Here is a 12355-nt window from a genome sequence, read left to right on the forward strand (position 1 = left end):
TCTATATTGCAAGCTAATTTATTTCAATCATGAGGGTAATAGATAACAGTTTGTAGTCATAGAGAAATACCTAATGTTAGAGGGGATGATAGGGGCTGGGGGGAGGGGGATAATATAGTAACTCTGGTCCACATCAATGTAAGTTGAAGAAAGAGACTTAGGGCGTGATTTAATTTTTTTTAAATCGGAGTCCGCTCTGGGCGGGATTAGCAGGGTTGTTTCCAGTGCCACCCTGCTATCTAATGACACTTTGTTGTTATTTTGACAGAGAATGACCCCCTCCCCACCCCCTTAGCATCATTTATTGCACTGAGGAGCTCTGCTTGGGGAAGAGATCTCTCGACCACCCCCTCCCCCCCATGTCGCATCTTTCATTTCCCCCATGTCGCAACTCACCTATAAGAGTTCCTTGGGGCCTCACCTCACATGGTCAGGGCACCCTAGGCCCGATGCAGGCAAAATGCCAGCCTGGAATCTCAGCACCACCACCATGGCACCCTGGAAATGCCCCTGTCAGCCTGGAAGTGCCATCTGGACACCCTGATAGTGCCAGGGTGGCACCGAGGTGGCATTGCAAGGGTTCCAGGCTGGCAGTGCCAAGGTGCCCAGATGGCACCAGCAGTGCCAGGGTGCCATACTGCCCAGAGGCAGACCACCCGGGGGCCTCCAATCGTTTGGGGGGGAGACCTTTTAAACTCATTAAACTCTGCGCTCTGCACCCCACCCATTCTGGGCGGGATCCAGATTGCAACGTCACAACGTGCAACGGCCTCTCCCGGGATCTACCAATGGAATCCCATCCCGTTTCCGGTGGGACACAGATGATAAATCGCGCCCTTGGTCTGGTGGTTTAGCTCTAAAATTAATTACTATTGTTGCTGGAGCCAATAGTGACCCACACACCCGGTCTGCACTACTCATCGCTGTTCTCGCTACTGGTCTATACTAATAACATTACTAGCTATCGATAACCAGCCTTAAAGACTTACTGATTTCGACTTCCTTATCAAGGCTTGAAACGGTTTCTCCTTTTGATGAAGCAGGAAAAAGGCAGTTTAATCAGTAGAACAACTTGAGGAAAATGTCAAATACAAAGTCTGTTGCTAACTATTAATTTACGTGCTTATTTCTGCTGGTTTCTAGTTTCACAGAAAGTGAATTGAACAATTAAGTAGAGTTAGAGGAGCAATGTTCTACTATTGGCGACAGAAGTTACACTGACCACCACATACACACTACAGTAAATGAACCAGTTGCAGGAGTTGGCGCACTTTTTGAACACTGGACCTGGAAAATCGATCAGAGTAATGATAATAATCAATCGAGTGGCAAGAAGATCAGTGTTTTTTTGGGGGTGTTTCCGTCCTCAGTCTAAAGCAGGGATGAGCTTGTGGGGCTCTGTCTAGTATTTCCCTGCTGGGCCATTCACTTCCAGTGGTACTGGGCATTCTCCAGTCCCTCTTCTCTCCAATCCCCTTTGTTTTCCTCACTGTTTTTTCTTTTTATCTGTCCACTTTCCTTTGTAAAGTGATATTCTGAGTTCTGTTCAACCATTGGCTGAAATCTTTCTTCCTTATTTGGTGCAGGGATTTTCCGGTACCTCTGAAAAGGAATGGAGTTTTGGCTGGAACACCAAACCCTCTGTTCTTGCTCGCAAAGGATCCCGCCATAGATGAGACAGAGAATCCCGCCAGTTTCCATGTTACCCTTTTGCGTAAAATAAATTGTCTTGACCTCACCCCCCCTTTTCTTTGGTTTTAACTTTAAAACAATGTGCTCTCATCATCGACTCACCGACCTGTGGAAATTGATCTCATCATAATCCCTCATATTTTTGAGCCTCCTCTTAACCTTACCTGTCCTTTTGACAAGAACTCTGTTTCCAAAGAATCCTACAGTGCAGAAGGAGGCCATTCTGCCCACAGTCTGTACAGACCTCTGAAAGAGCACCCTTCCTGGGCCAACACCCCTGCCTATCCCCGCACAGTGATCGTGGCCAATCCACCTAACCTGCACATGTTTGGACTCTAGACTCCCATAGGGGCTGGTTTAGCACAGTGGGAAAAATAGCTGTCTTGTAATGCAGAACAAGGCAGCAGCGCGGGTTCAATTCCTGTACCGGCCTCCCTGAACAGGTGCCGGAATGTGGCGACTAGGGGCTTTTCACAGCAACTTCATTGAAGCCTACTTGTGACAATAAGCGATTATTATTATTATATTATTATTATTAAAGGTCCTCAGCCCTGGTATCACCTTAGTGATTTCCATTTGCATCTTCCCCATAATATAAAGTAGGTTTGCACAAAGCATGACCCATTTGTTATTCTATCTGTGGCTTAACCAATGAATTGCTTCGGTTTAACATTGTTCCTTTCATTTTGTACTCTGCTCCACTTTCTAAAATCTAGCATTATGTAGTCTTTTTAAAAAATATAAATCTCTGTCAATTTATCCCCTCACTTGTAAGAATTACACATCTGACAAACCCAAATCTACCTACTTGTTATCTTTTAAAATGTTATCATTCTCTGCCATTTCCTGTAGCTTATTGTTCCTTTTAAAATGTAACACCTCACAGTTCTCGGCAATAGGTTTCGCCTGATGTCCACTTGCTCCGCCTATGTGTTCCTGAAGTCACTTAGTCCCCGTCACAATTTATCACACTTACTAATTTTATATATTATTTGAACATTTTGATAGTGCTCCCTGTTGATATACAAATGGAGAAGAAGAATGATCCCAACACTGTGAAAAATACCCATTGAACATTTTGTTGCAGTTTGCCTTTTCTGAACTATTACACAGAAAGTACAGCACCAGCTCAGGGAATGATCAGTACTAGTTCAATCGAAAGGAACTGTACGCCATTAAAACTTTCTTTCCGCAGGCTTTGGGAATCAATCTGCATTAAGGGAAACTATTTAAGTATTTCTTTTTTTTTTTTAATCAATGCTATTGATGGGCTCCTTCCCTAATGTCATTATGACTGTCACTTAACATTCAAGATTACAATCGCTGCACTATTCCATACACTGTTGCAGCACAATATAATGGATCTTTGTGAAGGACTTGTATAGTCATTGGAGAATGAAGAGTGTAGGTATCCCAGCCTTCTTGCAACAATAATCAGGTTAACAGAAGATGGCTGCTGGATATCTTTCTTGGGAAAACTGCCAGGAGATGAGGGTTGAACAGCTGAGCTAGGCTCAAACTGAAAGGCCTTATTGCAGCATTTAACACAGCTCCTGCCTTTATGATTCGCATTAGTTACTAGAACTGTAACAGCTGAGATTCATCACTGACTCTGGCTGCAATCGGGCTCAGAAAATGGCCATCACCGATAACCGTCTCTAATTCCCGTGTAGGTCTCATTTCAACCCAAAGTTACCCATACTTCCCAATGGGATGCGGCATGTTCAAGCCTCTTTCATTCTTGGTTTAAAAAGGTCATCGATTTGAAAATGGTTTTGCAATTTGTCTTGTTTCATATTTTCACTATTTTACCAACTAATGTTTGTTCTGTTAGTAACTTCTGGCGCGTGAAGCCACTGAAGCAGGGGCTGTTTAGCACAGGGCTAAATCGCTGGCTTTGAAGGCAGGCCAGCAGCGCGGTTCAATTCCCGTACCAGCCTCCCCGAACAGGCGCCTGAATGTGGCGACTAGGGTCTTTTCACAGTAACTTCATTTGAAGCCGACTTGTGACAATAAGTGATTTTCATTTGACATTTGGAAGCGTACATTATCCACTGGGTACCCGATGAATTGATTTAACACCAATCAGTATATCTAAATCTATTTTATTTCCCGGAATACTGACTCCTCCTGACTCAGCACATTGCTGCCATTCCTGATTTTTGGTCAGCCTGGACGCACGCATTTCCATCTCTACAAATTCCACAGCAAAATTACAACAGAGGCTGGATTCTCTGTTCATGAGACTATGTCCTCCTGCCGGAGCTGAATCGCTTCTGTTCCACGCTGGCAATAGGAGGGGCGCCCCCAAGCGATTCAGTGTCGCTTGCCTTGCAAATTTATGCATGACGGGCATCGCAAGGGATTCCGTCGTGAAGCCCACTATCGGGCCGCCATAATGAGCGGGTGTCCCACTAGCGAGACCTGGCACCTGGTGCTTGGCCCCACTGCAACACAAATCCCCCCCCGACAAATGGGAGCATCCTCCCCCCGCCACGGGAATTGATGTGTCACCTGCACCCCGCCCGCACCCCCCCCCCCCCAGAGCGCTTGCAAGAAGGTGACCCAACGCCTGCCCAATGATCCCCCACCAGAGACCACCCAGACCCCGCATCACAGATCATTATCGGATATCCCCACCAGATACCACCCCATAACAGAGAACCACTCATAACAGAGAACCCCCATAACAGAGAACCACTCATAACAGAGAACCCCCCATAACAGAGAACCCCCCAGAACAGAGAACCCTCCCAGAACAGAGACCCCTCCCAGAACAGAGAACCCTCCCAGAACAGAGAACCCTCCCAGAACAGAGACCCCTCCCAGAACAGAGAACCCCCCCATAACAGAGACCCCTCTCAGAACAGAGAACCCCCCATAACAGAGAACTCCCATAACAGAGAATCCCCCATAACAGAGAACCCCCCATAACAGAGAATCCCCCATAACAGAGAACCCCCCATAACAGAGAATCCCCCATAACAGAGAACTCCCATAACAGAGAATCCCCCATAACAGGGAACTCCCCATAACAGAGAATCCCCCATAACAGAGAACTCCCATAACAGAGAATCCCCATAACAGAGAACCCCCATAACAGAGAACCCTCATAACAGAGAACCCCCCATAACAGAGAACCCCCATAACAGGGAACCCCCCATAACAGAGAACCCCCATAACAGGGAACTCCCCATAACAGAGAATCCCCCATAACAGAGAACTCCCATAACAGAGAATCCCCATAACAGAGAACCCCCCATAACAGAGAACCCCCATAACAGGGAACTCCCCATAACAGAGAATCCCCCATAACAGAGAACCCCCCATAACAGGGAACCCCCCATAACAGAGAATCCCCCATAACAGAGAACCCCCCATAACAGAGAATCCCCCATAACAGAGAACCCCCCATAACAGAGAACCCCCATAACAGAGAACCCCCCATAACAGAGAACCCCCCCATAACAGAGAACCCCCATAACAGAGAACCCCCATAACAGAGAGCCCCCATAACAGAGAGCCCCACATAACAGAGAATCCCCCCATAACAGAGAGCCCCCCATAACAGAGAATCCCCCCATAACAGAGAGCCCCCCATAACAGAGAACCCCCATAACAGAGAACCCCCATAACAGGGAATCCCCCCATAACAGAGAACCCCCCATAACAGAGAACCCCCATAACAGAGAACCCCCATAACAGAGAACCCCCCATAACAGAGAACCCCCATAACAGAGAACCCCCATAACAGAGAACCCCCATAACAGAGAGCCCCACATAACAGAGAATCCCCCCATAACAGAGAGCCCCCCATAACAGAGAATCCCCCCATAACAGAGAGCCCCCCATAACAGAGAACCCCCATAACGGAGAACCCCCATAACAGGGAACCCCCCATAACAGAGAACCCCCATAACAGGGAACCCCCCATAACAGAGAACCCCCATAACAGAGAACCCCCATAACAGGGAACCCCCCATAACAGAGAACCCCCATAACAGAGAACCCCCCATAACAGAGAACCCCCCATAACAGAGAACCCCCCATAACAGAGAACCCCCCATAACAGAGAATCCCCCCATAACAGAGAGCCCCCCATAACAGAGAATCCCCCCATAACAGAGAGCCCCCCATAACAGAGAACCCCCATAACAGAGAACCCCCATAACAGAGAACCCCCATAACAGAGAGCCCCACATAACAGAGAATCCCCCCATAACAGAGAGCCCCCCATAACAGAGAATCCCCCCATAACAGAGAGCCCCCCATAACAGAGAACCCCCATAACAGAGAACCCCCATAACAGGGAACCCCCCATAACAGAGAACCCCCATAACAGAGAACCCCCATAACAGGGAACCCCCCATAACAGAGAACCCCCCATAACAGGGAACCCCCCATAACAGAGAGCCCCCCATAACAGAGAATCCCCATAACAGGGAACCCCCCATAACAGAGAACCCCCATAACAGAGAACCCCCATAACAGGGAACCCCCCATAACAGAGAACCCCCATAACAGAGAACCCCCATAACAGAGAACCCCCATAACAGAGAACCCCCATAACAGAGAACCCCCAGAACAGAGAACCCCTCATGACAGAGAACCCCCCATAACAGAGAACCCTTCTCATAACAGAGAACCCCCATAACAGAGAACCCCCCCATAACGGAGAGCCCCTCATAACAGAGAACCCCCATAACAGAGAACCCCCAGAACAGAGAACCCCCCATGACAGAGAACCCCCCATAACAGAGAACCCTTCTCATAACAGAGAACCCCCATAACAGAGAACCCCCCAGAACAGAGAACCCCCCATAACAGAGAACCACCCCCAGAACAGAGACCCCGCATAACAGAGAACCCCCCATAACAGAGAACCTCCCATAACAGAGAACCCCCATAACAGAGAACCTCCCCAAAACAGAGAATCCCCATAACAGAGAGCCCCCCCATAACAGAGAACCCCCCATAACAGAGAACCCCCCATAACAGAGAATCCCCCCATAACAGACAACCCCCATAACAGAGAACCCCCCATAACAGAGAACCCCCATAACAGAGAACCCCCATAACAGAGAACCCCCCATAACAGAGAACCCCCATAACAGAGAACCCCCATAACAGACAACCCCCATAACAGAGAACCCCTCATAACAGAGAACCCCCATAACAGAGAACCCCCATAACAGAGAATCCCCCTGTAACAGAGAACCCCCCATAACAGAGAACCCCATAACAGAGAACCCCCCATAACAGAGAACCCCCCATAACAGAGAACCCCACAGAACAGAGAACCCCCCCATAACAGAGAACCGCCCATAACAGAGAACCCCCATAACAGAGAACCTCCATAACAGAGAACCCCCCCATAACAGAGAACCCCCATAACAGAGAACCCCCCCATAACGGAGAGCCCCTCATAACAGAGAACCCCCATAACAGAGAACCCCCATAACAGAGAACCCCCCAGAACAGAGAATCCCCATAACAGAGAGCCCCCCATAACAGAGAGCCCCCCCATAACAGAGAACCCCCCATAACAGAGAACCCCCCATAACAGAGAACCCCCCATAACAGAGAATCCCCCCATAACAGAGAACCCCCATAACAGAGAACCCCCATAACAGGGAACCCCCATAACAGAGAATCCCCCTGTAACAGAGAGCCCCCCATAACAGAGAACCCCCATAACAGAGAACCCCCCATAACAGAGAACCCCCCATAACAGAGAACCCCCCATAACAGAGAACCCCCATAACAGAGAACCCCCATAACAGAGAACCCCCATAACAGAGAATCCCCCTGTAACAGAGAGCCCCCCATAACAAAGAACCCCCCATAACAGAGAACCCCCCATAACAGAGAACCCCCATAACAGAGAATCCCCCTGTAACAGAGAACCCCCCATAACAGAGAACCCCCATAACAGAGAGCCCCCCATAACAGAGAACCCCCCATAACAGAGAACCCCCCATAACAGAGAACCCCCATAACAGAGAGCCCCCCATAACAGAGAGCCCCCCATAACAGAGAACCCCCCATAACAGAGAACCCCCCATAACAGAGAACCGCCCATAACAGAGAACCCTTCTCATAACAGAGAACCCCATAACAGAGAATCCCCCCATAACAGAGAGCCCGTCATAACAGAGAACCCCCATAACAGAGGACCCCCATAACAGAGAACCCCCCCATAACAGAGAACCCCCATAACAGAGAACCCCCATAACAGAGAATCCACCATAACAGAGAACCCCCATAACAGAGAACCCCCATAACAGAGAACCCCCATAACAGAGAATCCACCATAACAGAGAACCCCCATAACAGAGAACCCCCATAACAGAGAACCCCCATAACAGAGAACCCCCATAACAGAGAACCTCCCATAACAGAGAACCTCCCATAACAGAGAACCCCCATAACAGAGAATCCCCCATAACAGAGAACCTCCCCAAAACAGAGAATCCCCATAACAGAGAACCTCCCCAAAACAGAGAATCCCCCATAACAGAGAACCCCCCCATAACAGAGAACCCCCCCATAACAGAGAATCCCCCATAACAGAGAACCCCCCATAACAGAGAACCTCCCATAACAGAGAACCCCCCATAACAGAGAACCCCCCATAACAGGTGTTATGTTAACAGACCAGGTGTTGGATTTGGAGGTAGGAGAACACTTTGGGGACAGTGACCACAATTCGGTGACGTTTACGTTAGTGATGGAAAGGGATAAGTATACACCGCAGGGCAAGAGTTATAGCTGGGGGTAGGGCAATTATGATGCCATTAGACATGACTTGGGGGGGATAGGTTGGTGAAGTAGGCTGCAAGTGTTGGGCACACTGGATAAGTGGAGTTTGTTCAAAGAACAGCTACTGCGTGTTCTTGATAAGTACGTACCGGTCAGGCAGGGAGGAAGGCGTCGAGTGAGGGAACCGTGGTTTACCAAAGAAGTGGAATCTCTTGTTAAGAGGAAGAAGGAGGCCTATGTGAAGGTGAGGTGTGAAGTTTCAGTTGGGGCGATGGATAGTTACAAGGTAGCGAGGAAGGATCTAAAGAGAGAGCTAAGACGAGCAAGGAGGGGACATGAGAAGTATTTGGCAGGTAGGATCAAGGAAAACCCAAAAGCTTTCTATAGGTATGTCAGGAATAAAAGAATGACTAGGGTAAGAGTGGGCCAGTCAAGGACAGGGATGGGAAGTTGTGTGTGGAGTCTGAAGAGATAGGCGAGATACTAAATGAATGTTGCAGCTGTACAAAACTCTGGTACGGCCGCATTTGGAGTATTGCATACAGTTCTGGTCACCTCATTATAGGAAGGAAGTGGAAGCTTTGGAGCGGGTGCAGAGGAGATTTACCAGGATGTTGCCTGGTATGGAGGGAAAATCTTATGAGGAAAGGCTGATGGACTTGAGGTTGTTTTCGTTAGAGAGAAGAAGGTTAAGAGGAGACTTAATAGAGGCATACAAAATGATCGGGGGTTAGATAGGGTGGACAGTGAGAGCCTTCTCCCGCGGATGGAAATGGCTAGCACGAGGGGACATAGCTTTAAACTGAGGGGCAATAGATATAGGACAGAGGTAGGTTCTTTACGCAAAGTGTGGTGAGGCCGTGGAATGCCCTACCTGCAACAGTAGTGAACTCGCCAACATTGAGGGCATTTAAAAGTTTATTGGATAAGCATATGGATGATAATGGCATAGTGTAGGTTAGATGGCTTTTGTTTCGGTGCAACATCGTGGGCCGAAGGGCCTGTACTGCGCTGTATCGTTCTATGTTCTAACAGAGAATCCCCCCATAACAGAGAATCCCCCATAACAACCTCCCATAACAGAGAACCCCCCATAACAGAGAACCTCCCATAACAGAGAATCCCCCATAACAGAGAATCCCCCCAGAACAGAGAATCCCCCAATAACAGAGAGCCCCCCATAACAGAGAACCTTCCATAACAGAGAACCCCCCATAACAGAGAATCCCCCAATAACAGAGAACCCCCATAACAGAGAACCTTCCATAACAGAGAATCCCCCGTAACAGAGAATCCCCCAATAACAGAGAACCCCCATAACAGAGAACCTTCCATAACAGAGAATCCCCTCATAACAGAGAACTCCCCATAACAGAGAACCCCCCATAACAGAGAATCCCCCCATAACCGAGAACCCCCATAACAGAGAACCCCCCATAACAGAGAACCCCCCATAACAGAGAACCCCCCCATAACAGAGAACCACCCCATAATAGAGAACCCCCCCATAACAGGGAACCCCCCCATAACAGAGAACCACCCCATAATAGAGAACCCCCCATAACAGAGAGCCCCCTCATAACAGGAAACCCCCCAGAACACAGAACCCCCATAACAGAGAACCCCCATAACAGAGAACCCCCCAGAACACAGAACCCCCATAACAGAGAACCCCCCACAACAGAGAACTCCCAAGAACAGAGAACCCCCCATAACAGAGAACCCCCCATAACAGAGAGCCCCCCATAACAGAGAACCTTCCATAACAGAGAATCCCCCCATAACAGAGAACCCCCTCATAACAGAGAACCACCCCATAACAGAAAACCTCCCATAACAGAGAATCCCCCATAAGAGAACCCCCCGTAACAGAGAACCCCCATAACAGAGAACCCCCATAACAGAGAACCCCCCATAACAGAGAACCCCCCCATAACAGAGAACCCCCATAACAGAGAACCCCCCATAATAGAGAACCCCCCATAACAGAGAATCCCCCATAAGAGAACCCCCATAACAGAGAACCCCCCATAACAGAGAACCCCCATAACAGAGAACCCCCATAACAGAGAACCCCCCATAACAGAGAACCCCCCATAATAGAGAACCCCCCATATCAGGGGAACCCCCCATAACAGAGAACCCCCATAACAGAGAACCCCCCATAACAGAGAACCCCCCCCCATTACAGAGAACCCCCCATAATAGAGAACCCCCAGAACAGAGAACCCCCCAATAACAGAGAACCTCCCATAACAGGGAACCCCCCCACCCCCCCCATAACATGCTAATCAGGTTCACATCCTCCCTGGGCATGAACCTGATTACGTCACTGGCCGGGGGGGGGGGGGGGGGGGTGGCGAGAAAGATCTCAAAGTGAGACCACCCCATTGCAAATCGCGCTATGGCCCTCTGACGAGAGTTAGCGGTCATATCGCGATTTGCATCTGCGTCGAACATGGCAGGAAAACCGCCCCCAAGAACGTTCTCTGGCTCTGTGGACTTGATCCTTTCCAATGGGGTTCGATTGTTGGGATATTGTTGCCGATGGAGATTTAAAATCAGATTAAATTGAAAATCAAAAACGCAGGCACAATTTGACCGGATTTTCCCTTCATCTTTTTGTGGCCATTTAAAGAGCAGTCTGTGGATCTCATTCTAGTTTGTTCTCTAATTGATCTGCTGGTTGAGAGGAAGCTAATAGGGGGTGGTGGTACCTGATACTTTCTGCGGCTCTGGAGAGGCAGCAGCCAGGGGTGGAATCACCGCCTGTGTTTCCTGGATAACTGCATACGTATAAAAACAAAGGAAACAGTTAGCTGCACAGAATCACCTGGATAAAGCAGTGTATGGTCATTGTAGCCATTTTCAAGGTAGGTGCGGGCGTGCATGTGTGTCTTGCACCCACACCCCAGAGTGCTTTCCCTGAACCATTCAAACTCACCGAGCCTCTCCCCACCCTCCTGAAACACTTTGTCACAACTTTCCACTCCAGTCACCTCCCATAAACCCTGCTTGCTGGAAACATAGAAGACTTCCAGCACAGAAGGGTGATCCTTTCACCCATTGTGTCAGTGGCAGCGAGAAAGAACTATCTCCCGTAAGCCCACTCTCTGTACCCCAGCAGGGTACAATATTTAATTGTGATGATGGCTTCTGCCTCTACTGCCCTATCAAGCTGTTAACTCCAACGCCCTTCTGAACTCCATCGCCCTTGTGAACTCCAACGCCCTTGTGAACTCCAACACCCTTGTGAACTCCAACGCCCTTGTGAACTCCAACACCCTTGTGAACTCCAACGCCCTTGTGAACTCCAACGCCCTTGTGAACTCCAACGCCCTTGTGAACTCCAACGCCCTTGTGAACTCCAACGCCCTTGTGAACTCCAACGCCCTTGTGAACTCCAATGCCCTTGTGAACTCCAACGTCCTATCATCCTCTGGGTGAAAACATTTTTCCTCAACCTGTACAAATCACTTTCAATCTATGGCCCTGGTCTCTGAAATCTCTGCTGGGGGATGTAGGGCGTTCCCATCCACTTTCTCTAGGGTCTCTGTGCCGTGCCCATTTCTGTCTCCGTGATGCACTCTGGGGGGAGTTTTGTTGTGTTTAAGGCCCTGCATATTGTACTAGGGCTGCTGACTATGGACGGCACAGGGAGACACAAATCCCAGATTCTCAGCTGGTCGCAGATTTAGAAAACATTATTACCCTGTCCAAATAATGAAAGCCACAAACAGGGAGTCATGGTAATAAATCCTGGAACATTTTTCCTCCACTGCTGCTCCACCGGACCTCATGAAACCGTAAAACCGCAGGATTTACAACTCTAAAGACTGAAAGTATGCAGCAGGGACTCGAAGAAAGAGCAAGAATCTGGTGAGAAATTCAGGCTAAGACC

General features: G+C 48.8%; 1 protein-coding gene across 8 annotated transcripts in view; it reads right to left on the reverse strand.

The window, feature by feature from the left end:
• ntng2a (netrin g2a) overlaps positions 1–12355 on the reverse strand; it is a 118673-nt gene that overhangs the window by 22099 nt on the left and 84219 nt on the right. For 2 of the 8 annotated variants that reach the window (XM_072488605.1, XM_072488598.1), the window contains 2 exons: positions 11172–11240; positions 990–1028 (listed from right to left, as the gene is read on the reverse strand). The exons of 3 other annotated variants lie outside the window; for them this stretch is intronic. In XM_072488605.1, the coding sequence (XP_072344706.1) occupies positions 990–1028; positions 11172–11240 (108 nt within the window). The remainder of the gene's footprint in view (positions 1–989; positions 1029–11171; positions 11241–12355) is intronic. 3 more of the 8 variants (XM_072488599.1, XM_072488601.1, XM_072488600.1) reach the window with 2 other exon arrangements.

Source organism: Scyliorhinus torazame, chromosome 22, assembly GCF_047496885.1.
Source record: "Scyliorhinus torazame isolate Kashiwa2021f chromosome 22, sScyTor2.1, whole genome shotgun sequence".
NCBI classification, from domain to species: Eukaryota; Metazoa; Chordata; class Chondrichthyes; order Carcharhiniformes; family Scyliorhinidae; genus Scyliorhinus; species Scyliorhinus torazame.